General features: G+C 56.8%; 1 protein-coding gene across 9 annotated transcripts in view; it reads left to right on the forward strand.

Moving 5' to 3' along the window:
• Positions 1–16471, forward strand: part of PACSIN1 (protein kinase C and casein kinase substrate in neurons 1) — a 57945-nt gene extending 41474 nt beyond the window's left edge. For 5 of the 9 annotated variants that reach the window (XM_072730410.1, XM_025990768.2, XM_072730421.1 and 2 more), the window contains 9 exons: positions 8138–8263; positions 9188–9344; positions 10507–10742; positions 11136–11291; positions 11388–11563; positions 11938–12058; positions 12153–12280; positions 13124–13311; positions 13619–16471. In XM_072730410.1, coding sequence (XP_072586511.1) covers positions 8201–8263; positions 9188–9344; positions 10507–10742; positions 11136–11291; positions 11388–11563; positions 11938–12058; positions 12153–12280; positions 13124–13311; positions 13619–13728 — 1335 coding nt within the window. In that variant the 5' untranslated portion in view covers positions 8138–8200 and the 3' untranslated portion in view covers positions 13729–16471. Of the gene's footprint in view, positions 1–6552; positions 6681–8115; positions 8264–9187; positions 9345–10506; positions 10743–11135; positions 11292–11387; positions 11564–11937; positions 12059–12152; positions 12281–13123; positions 13312–13618 lie in introns of those variants that run through there. The other 4 variants (XM_072730430.1, XM_072730415.1, XM_072730406.1 and 1 more) reach the window with 2 other exon arrangements.
• The last annotated feature ends 2733 nt before the right edge of the window (positions 16472–19204 follow it).

Consider the following 19204-nt stretch of genomic DNA (forward strand, 5'->3'; position numbering starts at 1 on the left):
GAAAGTGAGCTGTATGCATTCCACCCCCAGTCCCACTGAAGACAGAGGGTAGCTTCCTTTGGGTGGGAATTCATCCCAAAGTTCTCTGCTGGGGGTGGGGGAGAAGCATGCAGTGCACCCATCGGGAGCTGCCCCTACAGAGCAGCAGCCCGATCTGGCCCCCATCCTCCAGGAGGCCATGGACGCAGAGGGCTCAGGACAGGACCCACCCTCTCGGGGAGCCAGGTATGCGGGATGACTGCTCCCAAGGAGAGAGATGCACCCAGAACACAGAGGATGGGGGCCTGTGTATCGCCAGCTCCCACTCCTGCCTCGTCATCTGTGGTATGGTTTGGGCTTCCCAAGAAGCTGACCCTGAGACAAGGATTTGATTTGGGCGATGGCCCGTGGAAACAATGAGCATGTGTAGGTGAGACAGGGAGCCTGTTGCAAGCAGTCCTGCTGGGGACCTCTGGGAGGCACTGGAGGACCCGCCCCAGGCTCAGCCTACCAGGAGGGGCTGCTGGAGTGTGTATGCACCATATGCCCCCGTTGCTTGAAGGCCGCTCCTGACCCCCTCAACCTGCCTGGCATCCCCCTAACTCTTGTCACTACTGCCTAGCAAGCAAGATGATATGTATTCACTTCTGGGCCTTCCGCCTGGCACGGGTAGAAGCTCCATGGGAGGCCAGCCTCATTCCCTGTGAAGCCTGCTACACAGCACGGACACCAGCACTGTCCTAGGGCCCCCTGGAGATGGACAGGCCGCTGGATCAGATGTTTCCTCATCCACTTGGCCTGGGACCCTGGCAGGGTGCAGGGTGGGGCCACCTTTAGTGATGATTTTCTGGAGGAGAGAGAGAGAGAGAGAGTGTCTGGGGATGGTGGAAGAGGGAGAGAATAGGGAGGGTAAAGGCCAAAGGTCAGAGTCTAGGGAGGAGGGGAGGAGAGGACAGGGTGGCTGAGGTGGAGTGGCTTTGATCACTGGCTTTAACCATATTCTGCTGAGGATGATCCTACCTGGTTCCCCGGACCCTGGGCCTCTCTGGGGCCCTCCAGCCTCAATGCAGATCCAGACTCTGTCTCTCAGTTTCCCCATTTGTGTTTCCATCCCCTTTCTTCCACCCTACCTTGGGACTCATTTCTGAAGGGAGGGCCCCTTGGGGACTGCCGCATGGGCCTTACCTTAGAGGAGATGGAGGATGTGAGGCCTGGATTTTATATCCAGAGAGAAGGCAAGAGGAAGCCAGGCCTGGACTCTTCTCACAGGGCACCTGGAGACCTGGGGGTCCCAGATGAGGCCCAACAGTCATGGAAGGGACTCTCAACTCAGGTGGCCAGCACAGAACACCAGAGACGGGGTGGCATGAACCATGGGCATTTATTTCCCGCAGTCTCAGAGCCTGGAAGCCCAAGATCAAGGTATCAGCCTACTGGGTTCCGGGGAAGGTCTTTCCTCCTGGATTGCAGACAGTTGCCGTCTTGCCCTGTCCTCACACCGACTTCTCTCAATGCCGGCACAGAGGGAGACAGTGAGCATCTCTCTTCCTCCACCAGTCCTATTCGATGGGGACTCCACCCTTCTGACTTCATGTACCTTTAATCACCTCCTAAAAGCCCTGTTTCCAAACCACAGTCACATTGGGGAGGGGATAAATATTAGCACATGAATATAGTGGGGATGCAAGTCAGTCTTTAGCAAAGGTCTCTGGGGGGCATTAGCTCAAATTGAGGGGGGGGTGTGAAGCCCTCTAGGGAGATGAGTGTCTCCTGCTTTGAAAGCTCTGCAGCTGTAGAAGCACAGGTAATAACATCTCTGATAATAATACCAATAGTTAACATGGGGTCTCCTGCACCAGGGCACTCATTGCACAAAAACCCCATGGGGTAGCCAGTGTCCTCCCCTCCATTTTGCCGATGGGGAAACTGAGGCACGGAGAGCTTAAGCAGCTTACCAAGGTCACACAGCTGGCGAATGGCAGAGCTGGGGTTTGAACTCAGTTGATCTGTCTGGCCCCACAGGCAGTGCTCTCAACTACTGTGCTAACATAGCAGGATTTTCTCTGCTTGTCAAGAGGGAACCAGCAAGATGTGGTGGTTTGTGGCAGGTGTGATTAAGAACTGCACCAGGGCGTAGGGTTGAAGTAGGTGAGGGCTGGCGTATTCAGAGAAGGCTTCTTGGAGGAAGTGGGACTGAGTGGGCCCTTGGAAGGGAAGCAGGGTTATTTTATTTTGGGAGAGACAGTGATGGGAGGCAGTGATGGCACGCACCCCGGGCAGGGGGAAGGTGTGAACGAAGGAGCAGAGGCTGGAATGAACACAGGGTGGGGAGGAAGAGCGGAGGCCGGCACCTCACAGCTGACCCCGATCCTTCCTGCTGCATCTTGCTCTTCTGGCAGCAGAGGCTGCTAAGAGTCCCCGTGTGGCCCCACATCAGATGCGGTGAGCAGGTCCACTTCAGGGTACCCGGAGGAGCAGGGCTGCCGCTGGGAATGTGTGCGGGACCTGAGACCCACCCCGGGTGAGGGGGAGGCAGCTCAAGCATCCCGTGGCCCCGTCCAGGTTTGAGCTGAGCCGCTCCCTTGGGAGAGTGCCTTAGGCAGGAGGGCCAGGGTGACACCCACGGGGGGGCGGGGTGCTGGCTCTGCACTGGGCACCTGGTGGGGGGCAGGAGAAGGATGCAGCCCTGGGCCTGGATCTGACTCTCTGTCCTCCCTGCTGTGTGACCTTGGACAAGTCATTTAACCTCTCTGTGTCTCAGAGAAGATGGGAGTCACTGCCCATCTCAGTGGGCTGCCGTGAGGATTGGAGGTGAAGGGTAGGAAGAGGCTGGCATATCGCAGGTACTCAACTGTCATAGCTGATATAGGGGGAGAGTGAAGAGAGGGTTCTAGAACAGCCTCTTTTGTATATGGTGCGGATCCCCGAGGAGGGAGGGCACCACCTTAGGGCAGAATCGTCACTGGGATCTGGGAGGAAGAGACCCTGGAACTGGACCCTGAGGGTTGGCCAAGAGGAGAGGAAGGGGGGATGCCAGGAGAAGTGAGCGGCCTGAGAACAGAGGACAGGTGGGATCTGGAAGCCTTCTTGTGAGATTCTGGCTTTTGGTTGTATCAACATCATTATCAACATTTCTTGAGTACCTACTGTACGCCGTATTTGCCTCTGAGGTATAGAATTCAGTATTTCTGCTATTTAATGAATGAATGTTCCAGAAGGTGCTTGGCTTTTTTTCATTCATTCAACAGAAACATATCACACACTTAACTATGTGCCAGGCACTGCTCTGGATGCTGGAAATACAGCAGAGAACCAGACAGACAAAATTTACTGACCTTAGCAAGCTGACATTTCAGTGAGAGAGGAAGACACAAACAGGATGAGCACTCTAATGTTGGGAGCCTGGCATATGGTAGCACGTGCTGTGGAGATTACTAAAGCGAGGACAGGGAGACAGGAGAGTGCTAGGGGTGGGAAAAGAGTGTCAAGTGAGATGGTGGGAGGTCAGGACATTTGAGCAAACATGGAAATCTGGGGCTGGGGGTATTCCTAGCAAGTGCAAAGGCCCTGGGGTTAGAGCAGCAAGAAGGTCGGTGGAGCTGGAGGAGATGCAGGGCCTCCTGGGAAATAATTAGACTTTTACTTGGAGGAAATGGGGAGTCATGGGAGGATTCCGAGTAGGGCAGTGGTGGGGTCTGACTTAGGAATTACCAAAGTCCCCTGGCTTTTGCAGTGGGGAACAGACTGGAGTGGGTGCAGGGGTGAAGGACACAAGGTCAGAGGCAGGCAAGCCACTGAAGAGGCCACTGAGGAGAGTGATGGGGCTGGGACCAGTGTGATTGAGAGCAGGGCCCGGGATCTGCTGATGCGTTGGGTGGTGGCGGGAAGAGAAATGGGCTGGGGCAACTTTGAGGCCTATGGTTGTTAGTGACCTCTGATGCACGAGTCCACATGGTGCCTTTGTCCACAGCAGGCCTACTCCCTCTGGGCTCATGCTCTTAATCCTCTGTCCCTTCTTCACGCCAGGGTGAACAGGCCCCAGCCCTCCAGAGGCTTTCAGAGGCATCTGACTAGAAGCCTGGGGCCCTAAGGGGGACACCTTTCACCCTGGGGCTCCTTTCTCCCTATAGAGGAAAGGTCAAGGCCAACATGCAAACTTCACACTTCCATAAATGGTCTGTATTTTTCAATAAGAGTTTCCTACCCTTTTACCATTTGAGTGTCACATGAGACTGAAATATTGTTTCCCATCGGAGGAGTTAGAAAACCAGGACTGTGACAGGACTTGATTGGGATTCCACCGGGAAGTGGTAGGGCTGGAGCAGAGCCCATGCCCCCTGGTCAGCACACTGAGGGCTGTACTATCTTTGTGGGCGAGAGAGACCGGGCTCCTTCCCTGGCTGTATAAAAATAGCACCCCACCCCGCCCCACGTGGCCCCGCCATGGGCCTGCCACCCCCACTACAGCAATGGTGACAAATCAATAATGAGAGGTGACAAGCTCTTTCGGTCATGTCCCAGCCTCTGGATGCTCTCTGCGATAATGTGGGGGTGATAGTAGCACCTGCCGTAGTGGCTTGCTTGCAGGATTTGATGAATTAAGACACATGAACGGTCCTTGGCATCAAGTATGTGCTCCATAAATGCCAGTTGTTATTATCAATGATAAAGGGCTTGTAGGGCCGCAATTGCTTTACAACCACCAGGAAAAAAAGTCTGATGGGCATCGTGCCCATTCAGTGGGTTCTGCTAAGAGTGCATCAGGCTTGCCCATGGGCATGATAGATGCTGGCCACACCAGCTTCCTGACTCTGAGAAATGCAGTGTTTTCAGTGACGGCGGCTCCTGACCACCATTCAGGAAGACCATGGCATTTGCCAGAGTTAAGCCTCCCACTTGCGCCCAGGGTGGGGTGTGAGGCTGATTTGCAGGAGGTGGGCGCAGGGTGTCTCGCCAGGCAGTGCTGGGGGCCTGCCCCCTCCTGCATCCTCTCCCCAGTGCTGCCTGCCTGTCTCCCCGAGCCTGCCTCTGTGCGGGTCCAGCCTGGCCCCTCACCACTTCATCCAGGCCTCACGTTGGGTCGTACCATCCTCATTTCACAACGAGGCCTGACAAAGTCATGTGAATTGCCTGAGATCACACCGCAGTTTGGTGACACAGCAGGGACCCCCAAGGCTAGAACTACACATGCTAACTCAGCTGGGAGCCCTGAGACCCATGACTTACCTGCACTGAGGGAGGGGCCCCAGCAAATCCACTCTCCTGCCCCTGGGCCTGGATAGAGTGGAGATTGGTCTCTGCCCTCGTGCATTCCCATCCCGTCTGACATGCCAGGTCTTTGCAGAGCTGTCCCCTTCCTCTGTGTGTCTGGTACACTCTGGGTCCTGGCTGAGCTCCCTCAGCTCCTTTCCAATGCAGGCCAGAAGGTTTTCTTTTTTTTTAAGATTTTATTTATTTATCCATGAGAGACATACAGAGAGAAGCAGAGACACAGGCAGAGGGAGAAGCAGGCTCCATGCCAGGAGTCCGATGTGGGACTCGATCCCGGGACTCCTGGGACCCTAGCCAAAGGCAGACACTCAACCACTAAGTCACCCAAGTGCCCTGGGCCAGAGGGTTTTTAAAAATATGCAATTTATGCATACAAGGCACAATTTAAAAGGCATAAAGGACCGACAGATGCCAGATGCCTACTCTCCTTCCCATCACATTCCCCAGCCAACTAGTTCCCTGAAGGCAACCACCACTACCAGCTTTCCAGAAGTGTTCCCTGTCTGTATTTTTCCCCCCATACATATGGAAGCATCCACAGCCTCGCTCTTCTGCACCCTGCTCCTTTTGTCTTAGTGGCATGGCTTGGGGAGGGTTCAGTTCAGGACCAGAGCATTCTGTTATGTGTCTGCACCATAATCTCCTTAGGCAGTCCCCTGGCTGGGAAGCAGGGATGTTTCCAGCCTTTGGCTTTTGCAAGCAGTGCTGCAGCAAATGGAATTAGGCAGCATCGCCCTGCTGGCTGGAAGGTGAATTCCTAGGAGTGGCATTGCTGGGTGAGGGAGGCATTCCTCTGTCATGGGGAGAGAAGATGTACCCCGCCCCCTCTGATCCAGGCTGGTCAAGTCACTTCCCCACTACCTGGGTGGGTTCGACCTTTGCTCTCATGAGGGCATGTCCCTACCCTCCTCCCCTTCCTGCGCCCACTGCTAGCCTGATGACAACTGAGCATTATTTGAATCCCCAAAGAGCACGGTTCTGTATGATTTCAAGGATTCTAGAGAGGGCTCTGGTCCCAGAGATACTTAATCTAACCTGGCTGAAAGTCCTTCATTAAATATCCCTGCCTTTCACTTTCCCATATCTACATGCGTTGCTCTTTATGAAGTGAACGCTGCTTTGTAGGTGAAAAGTGCCAAATTCAGAAAAATCAAAATCCAGACTTGTTTCTTTGTCCCTTGATGCCGCCCTTCCTCCCACCCACCCCCACTGTGCATGAGTTTGTGGGAAGGTTGGTCTGAGGCTTTGTGAAGGGGAGTGGAACAAAATATATTTAGAGCCTGGGAGGAGCAAAGAGGAGGCAGTACTGGGTTATTACTGGGAGTAGGGCACTAGCCCCTGGACAGACAGGGAGACTGAAGCCAGGGAAGGCAGGGATGTCCTTGACCAAGGATCCTCACGTGGCGATGCCACCTGCCCTGAGCCTGAAGGTGAGCTGCCATAGGGGCTGGGCATCCCCGGGACCCCCAGGTGGGTGTGAACTTCGCAGAGGCCGACCCTCCCCCAGTATCCTCACAGGAGAAGGTTCTTTTTTAATTTTAATTTTTATTTTAAAGATTTCATTTATTTATTCATGAGAGACACAGAGAGAGAGAGAGAGAGAGAGAGGCAGAGACACAGGCAGAGGGAAAAGCAGGCTCTATGCAGGGAGCCCGACATGGAACTTGATCCTGTGTCTCCAGGACCATGCCCTGGGCTGAAGGTGGCGCTAAACCACGGAGCCACTTGGGCTGCCCCTCGGGAGAGGGTTCATAGTCCCTGAGCAGTGCAGAGGCAGGGAGGCATCCCTTGGGCATCCCCTGCCCTGAGGCTGGCAGCTCCTCATGGCGTCATTCCTGCCCTGGCCTCCCTGCCCCTTTGAAGACCAGGTCCCTGGCCCTCTGGGTCCTGTCTCCTGAGCCATTCTTGCATGGGTTGGCAGCGAGGCCTGGGTGGGGGCACAGGGAAGGGCAGCATCCCAGCCCTGGGGCAGCACATGGCCCAGATTGGACAGCCTTGATGCCTGCCGACAGATCCAGGCCACACACAGCCACTCCAGTGCTCACACAGATCACAGTGGTCTGACCTGTAGGCCAGGAAGCTGCATGTTTGGGACTCTTAAAGAGACACGTAAGTGGCTAATGGAGGCTTTTGAAGCCTGGCACCGGGGCAGGCAAAAGGGCATTTACAGGGGCCCAGCCTGGGCCAGAGATGGGAGGCGGGCCCTGCTGCCGGCTTCCCAGGGAGCTTAGGTCCAGGTTCCAGGTGGGGGGCTTGAGGCTCTAGGGGCTGAGACCGGGGACTCTGTTGGGTGGGAGAGCTAAGGAGGGTATATTTGGTGCAAGGGTTCAGGTGGATCAGGGTGGGGGCAGTGCTAAGGGGGGCAGATTGAGAACCAGCTGGGGTCATGGAGCCTCAGTGGGCCCTACAGGATGCCAGGTCCTGGGGAAGGGAGGCAGGATGTGCATAAAGATTCGCCTGATTGCTGCCTTCGAGGAGCTGTGTGTGTTTCTGAGGCCAACTGCAGGTTTATATAAAGCAATATGTAAGTGTATGGTTCTGACTTTTAACTGAGTCCAGGAGCACAAAAACAGTTGTGGGTGCCATGGTTCTGGCAGTTGGGGCTGGCTTCTGAAAAGAGCTGCCACACTGGAGCTGAAGAATGGATCTGGGGGAGAGGATATGGAGTGAAGGGAGGCAAGATGGGGGGTCTACACAAGGGGTGCTACGAAGTTACTCTTGGGGTTACCGTAAGGATGGGGAGCCTGTCCCCCAGCAGGAAGTCCCCATCCCCATGCAAGGCTCAAGCCTGTGGAGCCCTCATCCCCACAGCAGGTTTGGGCCTCAGGCCTGGAATGGGCCACATGGGGCACTTCCCCTCTCCAGGGATCTCTCTTTACCCTCCTAGCGCATGAGCAGCCCAGCCTGCTGACCACCACTGCACACCCACCTGTCCCCCCACGGCTACACCATGTCTGGCTCCTACGACGAGGCCTCGCTAGCTCCGGAGGAGACCACTGACAGCTTCTGGGAGGTGAGGCTTTGACGCTCCCCAGTCCTGGAGACCAGATGGTCTGGCCCTGTGGCAGCCAGGCTCCCACCCACCCACAACCTTGCTCCCCAGCCCCTCGGGTCCCTCCAAATTCCTTGGTGTTCAACAGGCAGCCGTAGCCATGAAGTGGGGTAAAACCACTGCCCACCAAGCCCAGAGCCCCTCTGCCCCACAGCTGCCCCTGGAGAGATCCTGCTGCATTTTGTGATGTGGAACAGGCTCCTCCTGACTGGCTGCTCTAGGGAATCTCACTCAGACCCTGACCTTCAGGAAGGCAGGTGCAGGCCTTCACAGCTTTCACAGCCTTTCACTGCGGCTCCCCACCCCCTACCCTGTAGCGTGAATTCCAGAAGCCCCACAGCAACAAAGAGGTGGAGACCAGAGAAGCCAGCATTTCAGGCGGCTCCCAAACTATCTGAGACCAAGGAATAACATGTTTTCGATCGGCTTCCTAAACCCAAAGCAAAAACTGCCAAGCCTGTATTAATAAGTGTTTAATGAGATGTCTACAAAACATAATATTATGTCAAGAAGCTGCAGCTCAGCTCAACACTTACATGACTCTATAAATATAATACGTTTAGCTGCAAGAACAAGATGAATAATTCATTCAAGTCTGGGTCCAAATTATAAAAATCTTGCACTTTGTGGCAGCAAGAAAATTGTGTGGCAAGCCAGGTGAGGGAGTGTATAGGCCGTGAGGTTTGGCGCCGGGTGCTGAGCAACCCCCCTCCCCGCCCCGAAAGTGAACGGAGGAGGGGCCCCCAGCGCGTTCCGGGGCGGCGAGGCGGTGAGGAGGGGGAAGGAGGGCGCGGCGGCGCCCCCTGCAGGACGCGGCGTCCCGGGCGGGCGGGGGCGCGGGCCGCGGGGAGCCCGCGGGAGTCGTGCTCGCTCCTTGGCCGCCAGGTGGGGAACTACAAGCGGACGGTGAAGCGCATCGACGACGGCCACCGCCTGTGTAACGACCTGATGAACTGCGTGCAGGAGCGCGCCAAGATCGAGAAGGCGTACGCACAGCAGCTCACCGACTGGGCCAAGCGCTGGCGCCAGCTCCTCGAGAAAGGTGCTCCCATGCCCACCCCCGGCGCGCTGCCCACGGTCCGGGGCCCCAGGGCGCCCCGCCACGCGGATGCACCTGCAGCCCCGGCCCCGGCCCCACACTGCGCCCTGACCCTCCCAGACCAAGCCAGGTCTCCCTGTCCCTGTTCTACTCGACTTTGTACGATTTTAGGTTGGATTAAAAAGACAAAACAAAACCAGACCTTTTTATTTCCAAAACTTCTTAGAGAAAAGATGCAAGAATCAGAGAGAGAACTATGTAGTCTTCACCCAGGTTCACCAGTTAACGTTTTACCACATTGTATTCTCAGTCCCTCTTTCTCTGATGCATTTTTTTAAACTGTTTACGTGGGAGACATGCCACTCTACCCTAAATCCTTCATATATCTCCCAAGAATAAGAACGTTTGCTTACATAACCATAGTTCAGCGATCAAATTCAGGACATTTAATATGACTCATATGCAAATTTTATTATAGCAATTGTTTGTGCTGGTCCAGAAGCCAATCCAGAATCACATCCTGCATTTAGTTATCCTGTGTATAGATTCCTTTAATCTGGAACACTTTCAGGTTAGGGTTTACATGTATTTGTTAAATTTTTTTTTCTTCCATGAGACCCTAAATCCCATGAGGGCAGGGGCTAAACCTGTACTCCCCAGCATTGTGCCTGGCACAGAGTTGATCCCCAATATACAGATGAACAAACAAACGACTGTGGAATGTCTGGTTCCAGTGGCCTCCCGGCATCAGTCACCAGCTGCTTCTTCAGTTTTATACTCAGTCAACATTCCTGAAGCACCGGCTGTGTGCCAGGTGCTGTGCTGAGCTTGTGAGAGCTTGCCGGGTCCAGGCTGCCCCCCACCATGGGGCTCACCAGCTGGCTGGGGAGATAGGGAGTAGAGAGGGGCAGATGCTGTGTAAAGGATGCAGTGAGGGCTGCAGGCCAAGCCCGGGTGAGCGCAGGGTGTGAGAACAGAGCAGTCAGAGAAAGCTTCCTGGAGGAGGTACATGGGCTCTGAAAGATGGATAAAACTATAAAGAGAGCATGGGAGGGCATTTCTGTGCATGTGGCATGGACGGGGAAAGCCTCAGAGAAAGGAGGCATGAGAGAGGCCTCTGAGCAGGGGGTGATGAGGGCATCGTGATCCTGTGACATTTCCTCAGGGCCACAGTATGGCAGCCTGGAGCGGGCCTGGGGTGCCATCATGACGGAGGCGGACAAGGTGAGCGAACTGCACCAGGAAGTAAAGAACAATCTGCTGAATGAGGACCTGGAGAAGGTCAAGAACTGGCAAAAGGATGCCTATCACAAGCAGATCATGGGCGGCTTCAAGGAGACCAAGGAGGCTGAAGACGGCTTCCGCAAGGCCCAGAAGCCCTGGGCCAAGAAGATGAAGGAGGTGCCCAGGGGTGGCTGCTGCGGTTGGGGCGAGGGTGGGCAGCTGAGCTCAGAGGGGCAGTCTGATTGGAGAGGGTGGGCGGTACCTCACCCGCCGGGACTGTGCCTGCCGGGGAGCAGCATTGCCTAGATGGCAGAAATAGCCACAGATGGGGCGGGCATCATGGTGCCCAATGGGAGGGTGTCCCTAGAGGCAGCAGGCAGTGCCGTGCAGGGAAACATCCACAGATGGGTGGGCAGTGCTCCCAAATACCTGGAGCAAGGGCCCACATCCCTTCTGCCTCTTTAGGACGTGTGCTCCCCAGCCCCCGGCAGGTGGGAGGGCTTGACGAGTGACCGCATCTGTTCCTGATTATAAGTAGGAGCTCTACCTCCTGTTCCCTCCGGCCCACAGCTAGAGGCAGCGAAGAAGGCCTACCATCTGGCCTGCAAAGAGGAGAAGCTGGCCATGACACGGGAGATGAACAGCAAGACGGAGCAGTCAGTGACGCCCGAGCAGCAGAAGAAGCTGCAGGACAAAGTGGACAAGTGCAAGCAGGATGTCCAGAAGGTGCCCCAGGGCTGGGGTCTGAGAGCTGCCGGGAGTGGGTGGGGGCTGGGAGCCGCGTGCCTGGGCCTCACCCTTCCTTCGCCCTGGTGCCTGTAGACGCAGGAGAAGTATGAGAAGGTGCTGGATGACGTGGGCAAGACCACACCCCAGTACATGGAGGGCATGGAGCAGGTGTTCGAACAGTGCCAGCAGTTTGAGGAAAAGCGGCTGGTCTTCCTCAAGGAGGTGCTGCTGGACATCAAACGTCACCTAAACCTAGCTGAGAATAGCAGGTAGCTGGGCGTGGCAGCACGGGGGTGGGGGGGCACGGGCACAGAGGGCAGGGAGTGGAAGTGGTGTGCAAGGCCCCCTGGGCCCGATGTCACTGGGACAGGAGGGGTGGGCAGAGCTGCAAGGGCCAAGAAGGAAGAGGCTCCAAATACAGCGCTGGCTGCCGGGGAAACATGCCCGGATGGATGGGTGAGTGGCTGAGGTGGGGATAAGAGTGCCCCCTGGTGTGTCCGGGGCTGCCCACTCAGGGATCGCTCCTTGGCCAGCCCACCTTCTACCTAGCTGGCCCTGAATGGGCTCCCTCTGGCCCTCAGCGAGGATGAGAAGGGACCATGGTGCATCTTGCCCCCCAACTCCCCGTCTCCCCCATGCACAGCTATGTCCATGTGTACCGGGAGCTGGAGCAGGCTATCCGGGGGGCCGATGCCCAGGATGACCTCAGGTGGTTCCGCAGCACCAGCGGCCCTGGTATGCCCATGAACTGGCCCCAGTTTGAGGTGAGGAAGTGTGGGGATGGGGAAGGGAAGTCGGAAAAGGCTGGAAGGGACCTCAGGGGTCTCCCTGCCTCACTGCTCCCCTGGTACCCACCAGGAGTGGAACCCAGACCTTCCTCACACTGCCACCAAGAAAGAGAAACAGCCCAAGAAGGCAGAGGGGGTGACGCTGACCAATGCCACTGGAGTGGTGGAGACCACATCCCAGGCTGGGGACCGTGGCAGGTGAGTGCCTCCTGCAGAACTTCCTGAGGGGGCTGGAGGGGCCCACATACTGGGGCAGATGAGTTTTACCTCAGGAGACAAGAAATGGTCTGAATCACAGGAATCACATGCTTCTCTCAAAGATAGTGGTAGGTCATCCTTTGAGAGCTCCTACTACGTGCCAGGCACTGCTGTAAGCCCTTTCCATATATTAACTCCTGGAAGCCTCCCAACACTGAGAAGTGTGTAGAGAGTCCCATTCTGCAGATGGAGAAACTGAAACCCAGAGAGATTAAGTGACTTACCCAAGGCCACACAGCTAGTTAGTAAGCCTCAGAGCTGGGATATGATGTCCAAAAGGTCAAGCTCCTGGGACACCTAGGTGGCTCAGTGGTTGAGCGCCTCCCTTGGGCCCAGGCTGTGATCCTGGAGTCCCAGGGTCGAGTCCCACACTGGGCTCCCTGCATGGAGGGAGCCTGCTTCTTCCTCTGCCGTGTCTCTGCCTCTGTCTGTGTCTCTCATGGATAAATAAAAATAAAATCTTAAAAAACAAAACAAGACAAACAAAAAAAGGTCAAGCTCCTTATCCACTTGCTGCCCTTCTCAGATGAAGGGTCAGATGTTCTCAGGGGTCCCATGCAGTGCCCCCTCACTCAAGGGCTGGGTAATAATGCTAATAGTCCTGCCTCATATTTATCGAAAGAGCTGTCAATGAGCGGCACTGACTTGGGACCCCCTCTTACGAGGCCCATCCCTACACCAGCCTTGGTGGAATTTGGGGCCAGAGCCCTGATGGGCAGGACAGGGCAGCCCTAGAGACGAGGGGAGGGGCAGTTTATGCAGGGTCCTCTCATTGCGTCCCAGCGTTAGCAGCTACGACCGGGGCCAGCCGTATGCTACCGAGTGGTCAGATGACGAGAGTGGGAACCCATTTGGGGGCAATGAGGCCAACGGGGGCTCCAACCCCTTTGAGGACGACGCCAAGGGAGTGCGTGTGCGTGCGCTCTACGACTACGACGGCCAGGAGCAGGATGAGCTGAGCTTCAAGGCTGGTACGGGGGGCGCCGGGATTGGGCAGGAGTGCGGCTGGGGCCCGGCCAAGCCTGGCTGGATCCCCAGACGCGGGGCCTGGGCTTTGGGGGGCAGGGCCGAGGCCCAGTTCAGGTCTTTGGCTGGGGGCCGCACGTGGGTGTCGGGATGTGGCTGGGGCTGGGCTCCAGAGCAGGCTTTGGAACAGTGATGGGAGGGCAGTGGGATGGCCCAGATTAACCAGTTTTAGAGAGCTCACCTAGCACTGTGGGGGTGGGGGTAGCTCTCTCTGAGCCCCTGTGGATGAGCTCCTCTGTGTTCCCTTCCTAGGAGATGAGCTCACCAAGCTGGGCGAGGAGGACGAGCAGGGATGGTGCCGCGGGCGGCTGGACAGTGGGCAGCTGGGCCTCTACCCTGCAAACTACGTGGAGGCCATCTAGCTGCCCTGCTCCTCTCCACACCCCCCTCACCCCTCGTCCACTGCCTCCCCTCCCTTCTCTCTCGTCCCTCTTCCCTCGCCATAGAGTTCCAGACATATTTTCCGATCAAGCTTTTATTTTTTTAAAAGTCAAAACAGAACAAAACAAAAAATACAGAGACAGAAGCATTTGCAGGGCCGCCTGGAGGCCAGGGTGGTGGGACTCAGGGTGATGGCCCCAGGGTAGGTGAGGGTCTTAGTACTTAGCCCAACAGAGACATTACTTCTGCTCTTCAGATCCCACCAAAGAGTCTCCTGAGCCCTGAGGGATATCTCCTGGACCCGCACTCCCCACAGACTACACTTCCCAACCCCAGGCTGCCAGCACCTGTTCCCCATCCTCTCCTCGGGGCCTGCTTTCCCGACCTCTTCCTTCTGTCCCGCCATGCTCCTCTCCCTCCACCACCCTACTGTCAAAGGCCTCCCCTTCAGACCCCAGAGAAGGGGGCCCTCCCAGTCTTCAGTCTTCCACTTTGTCCTGGGGAGTACCCTTCTTCCCCTGGCCTCACCCCTAAGGACTGGTGGGCCTGGAGGAGGAACAGTCGCTGTCTTCTCCCATAGCCATGTCCTGGGGTCCCTAGACGCCCCCAGATGTGACGGGGTGAGCTGGAGTTGGTAACAGTGTCACTGGGGTATAGAAGGATGAGTGTAGGGGGGCCAGGCCCTCAGCAACCCCAGCACCAGGCTCAGCTGTGGCACCAAGACCCGGTTGGGGTGCTTCTTTCCAGCTGTTGGCGATTTGGGCACAGGCTCTTGCTTAGAGCCATACCCTTCAGTGACTTGCAGAAACCCTGCTCCTCTCTCCTAAGTCCTCAGGCAGGGGGAGAGGCCTCACAGCCCAGGGCAAAGCCAGCAACTGTAGCAGCCTCCTCCCGTTCCCTGGGGAGAAGGGCACCTTGCCCAACCACCTCTGTCCCTCCCTGTGCACCCCCTCCTTGTGAATCTTCCTAGATTCACCAAGTTCAGCCAGCACCCCCTCCCCCCGCCCCGCCAACTCGCCCTTTTGCCAGACAGCCTTGTGGCCTCCCATCCCTCTCTCCCCTTCTCTGGCCTTCCCGAGAAGATGCTGCAGGGTCCAAGGGATTTTCCAGCCTGGGACCACTAGGAGGAACACAGTAGCACCAATGGGAAAGATGTGGCTTTGGCAAGAAGGAGGCTCCCAGGCTCTCTGGAGCAGGACAGTCACAGTGTCTTTCTTCCTTGTCCCGTCCTCAACTGGTCCTTGCCCCTGGAGCAGCATTTCCCCTGCTGGCAGCCCCTCCGTATCTCTAGGCCTGGGTCTCAAAGGACTTTTGGGGAGGTAGGGGGTGGGGGTAGAGGAGGCAAAGGACCTGCCCAGAGTCAGAGTGTTTCCTGTGGTTGGTGAAGGAAAGCAGGGTTGGGTTACCAAGTATTAGTACCAGGTACCAGCTTCTCCCACACATGTGGGCACAGGGGCTTGAAGCAGACCAGACCAGGGCAGGACAAAAACCTCAAGGCAGCCGGGGTGGGGGGTGGGGGGGTGGCTGGAAGAGGAGTCTCTCGGAAACCTCTGGGACTTCTTGTAGCACCAGGAGAGCTTCTGAGCCTCAGGGCTGCAGACACCCCACCCCCTTCTACAGCACCTGGTGCCCGGGTGATACCCCAGCCTTCTGGCACCCCTCAGTCCTTCTGCTCCGGCTGCTTCTGCCATCAGTCCACTTTCAGGTGGTGGACCCCAGTCTCCAGGCCCTGACCCTGTTGGCGTGTGCATGGAGGATCCCGGCAGACTCTGCAGAGCTCCCTGAGGGTCAGGAGAGTTGGAGGGTGGGGGTGATGGCACCCCCCAGGGACAGGTGGACTCCCATTTCTTGCTACTGTCTGCTCTCTGGGCGTCTGCTGCAGCCTGAGATGTGCCCTAGGCCCCTCAGAGCCCAAAGCAGGATTTTGGAAGCCCTCTGCCCATCTGACTCCAGACCAAAAGCCTCTTCAGCCTCTCCTCCGGGTGGGAGTTGGGGTTGGGAGTCTTTGCCCTTCACCATGGACCCTTGGAAGGCAGGAAGCTGGCACATCTGCGCCTTGGGGCCTGGGCTCCCCTTGTCTGTGCCAGTGGCTTTCTAGCACGTGGGGAGGGCCTGGGGTCCCTGCTGGATCCCAGGCCTGTCCCCCTCAGCACTCCAGCTGCCCTTTCTGGGGCAGGGACTTGAGATCTCATTCTTTCTGAGCAACCACCTCCATGGCCCAATTTGGGACCACTCTCTCTTAGTCCCCTGGCTCCTCAGGACCCCGGAGTGGGAGGCTCTCCCACCTGGCCGTCCCCCCCACCCCGAGCTCTAGGGGCCTAGCCCCACCCGTCAGTGCTGGTGTCAGGGCACTCACCACCAAGCGTGGGGGCCGCACCCCTCACCGTGCCCACCATCTCTTGTAGCCCCTACCTGCACCCTCAATGCTGCACGGGCCCGCCCCATGGGGCTCGGCGACTAATGTGTTTTGTCCCCAGTTAATCACCATTCTACAGCCTGGCTCTGCAAGGGGCTGGGGCTGCCCTGCCGCCCGCCATCTGCTGCCCTAGGCTTCCTGACTCCATTCGTCCAACACTTGTGACACTCCGAGAAGTGCTGTGGTCTCAGCAATGCACCTGTTTTGTACATGATTGTGTAATTTAAAGGTATATAAATACAAATATATATATATATATCAGTTGTGATCGTATGACTGTGGATAAAATCCAGAACTGTGTCAACCTAGTGGGATGTGGTGTTCTTGAGTCTTGTGTGTCTCTCGAACTCTCTGAGACTTGTTTGTGCTTGGGGGGGCCTGTCAAGGAGGGGGTGCCCAGCATACTGCGTGCCGTCCTGGCTGACCACTGATGGGCAGGAGGACTGAGGGCTGGTCCCCCAACCTTCCAGGGCCCTGGGCTCTGTCTGCACAGGGTAGTAGGTGACAGATGAGGCTTCTGACGCTGTGGCCCTAGAGTCCTGGGTGCCCAGAGATGAGCACTGATCAAGATTGTTGGGGCTCCAAACTCACAGTTCAAGGGTGACCCCTACATAGGTTTGTATTTATTTATTTATTTATTTATTTATGGGGGGGACACTGAACCAGGAAGCTTTATTTTAATTTATTTTTAAAAAAATATTTTATTGATTTATTTATTTGAGAGAAAGCCGGGGATGGGGGCAGGGTGAGGGCAGGTGGAGCAGAGGGAGAGGGACAAGCAGACTTCCCACTGAGTGCAGAGCCTGACATGGGGCTCGATCCCACAACCCTGAGATCATGACCAGAGCTGAAATCAAGAGTAGGATGCTTAACCCAACTGAGCCACACAGGCACCCCAGGTTTTAGTTTTTAAAGCAAAATTGTAAAAGTGACTGCTGAGGCCTGTGGCTCCAGTTGTTCACTGTCCCAGGGCTCCCTGTGATGTGGCATCAGGTCATGGCCCGTTTTCCTGTGTCCTGCCTGTCCTCTGACAGCATTTCTGTGTGGGAACCCTGGGAGGGCTCCCCTAGGAGGATTGCTTAAGGGGGTGGGCAGGACCGAGGTCCTGGGCTCTCAGCTCCATTACCCACCCTCCACTCACAGGTAGGTCTCCTCTGGGTTAGGCAGGAGTCCCAGGTCTGGGCCAGTTCTGCCGCCAGTTCGCTGCATCCCCACCTGCACCCCAGCCTCAGCTTCCCCCAGTCAGGTCAGATATCTTTGTGAGGCCCCTCTGGCCCTGGCAGCCTGGTGGGGCCCAACACAAAGCCATTATTGGAGGCACATGTACCGCAGCCCCCAAGCCCTGGCAGCTTGGGGCCTCAGGCCAGGGAGGAAAGGTCAAGGTGGGGGTTGATCTGTTCACCACCTTGTGTCCTTTATCCTCCACATCCACCTCCAGTGACAAGCCCCTGGTTTTAGCCACACAGAAGACCCTTCAAATAAAGACAAAGGGTGGCCTGGTCTTATTTGTGCGGGCTTTTCTGTGCGGTTGTGGGGAGCCCTGCAGGCACTGTCCTGGGAGGAGGGCCAGGAAACACCTGGGCAGGATGGAGTTCCGATGGGCAGGTATGTGCAGGAGGAAGAGGACTCTGGAGTTGATGTCAGTGCACAAGGTGTCACTGGAGGGGTGTGTGCCTGCCAAGGGGATGTGTGCCTCGTGGCAGATCCACGCAGCAAGGAGCTGCCTCACCCCTCTCCAGAGCACCCTTTCTGGGAGTAGCTCCAGCTCCCCACTCCTAGCACTAATCCTCCGTCCTCTGCTCCCTCCTTGCCCCAGCCTGAGACCCCAAGCTGCTCCAGGCCCAGGTCCAGCTGGGGACATGCAAGCAGGTGGCTCCAGGGACTCAACTGGGGGCAGGCCAGGAAGGCGGGAGACAAAACCAGTTCAGCAGAGTAGAGCTGAGTTCTGGCCAGGGTCCCAATCGGGCCCCCTCCCTAGAAGGAGGCAGGCAGCCAGCCCCCCCCTCCACCCCCCCACCCCCCCGCCCCGGCAGAGGCACAGGCCTGGGGCAGGGCCCCCTCCTCCTGCCAGTCCAGTCCCAACTGACAGATGCCAAGGTGGTGTTTGCTCACTGCCAGGAGTAAACTTTCTTTTGGAGACAATAAAATTGCTGAGGGCAGAAGGCAGCAGTCTAGGGTAGCATTTAACCCTCCATGGTCTGGGCCGTTCTGGCTGCCTCCCAATCCTGTCTCCTGGAGCCTGGCATCAGAAGTGGAGGGTTATGGAGGCTAGAGCTGCTCACCAGCCACAAAACAAGGGGAGTGGAGGGGCAGAGAGAGCACTGTCCCTGCGGGTTCAGCTCCTGGTTCTGCCACTGATTGGCTGTGTGACTCTGAGTAAGTCATTTAACTGCTCTGAGCCTTAGTTTCATTGTCTGCAGAATAGGGGAGTAACCCCTACCTCACAGTTTTGCTGGAAAGGTTCATGACAAAAAAAGCGGTGGAGGCACCTAGCACATAGTCGGTCCTCAGGACGCGGAAGCTGGCTGAACAAATGTGAAGAAGCTGAGATGGTTGCTGGTGGGCCCAGCTCTCCCCCCGCACTGCCCCCTCACACACATACATTCTGACCCCACCTTTCCCCAGCGGCATGGGGTGCTTTGCAGGGCGCATTTGCAGAGGTCCATGACTCTACAAGAAAGGGATACTGCAGGGGATCCCCGGGTGGCTCAGCGGTTTGGCGCCTGCCTTTGGCCCAGGGCTTGACCCTGGAGCCCCGGGATTGAGCCCCGGGATCGAGTCCCACGTCAGGCTCCCGGCATGGAGCCTGCTTCTCCCTCCTCCTGTGTCTCTGCCTCTCTCTCTCTCTCTCTCTCTCTCTATCATAAATAAATAAATCTTTAAAAAAAGGAAAAAGAAAGGGACACTGCAGACAAGCCAACCCTTCCTCCACCCCTTTTGCTGCAGAGCCAGGGTCCCAGGCAGGAGGCTGAAGTGCCCACCCTCTCCTGCACCCCTGCTGCCCCATCCAGAGCCCCCGAGGTTCAGGGTCCCCTCGAAAG

This window comes from Vulpes vulpes, chromosome 1 (genome assembly GCF_048418805.1).
Source record: "Vulpes vulpes isolate BD-2025 chromosome 1, VulVul3, whole genome shotgun sequence".
Classification (NCBI taxonomy): Eukaryota; Metazoa; Chordata; class Mammalia; order Carnivora; family Canidae; genus Vulpes; species Vulpes vulpes.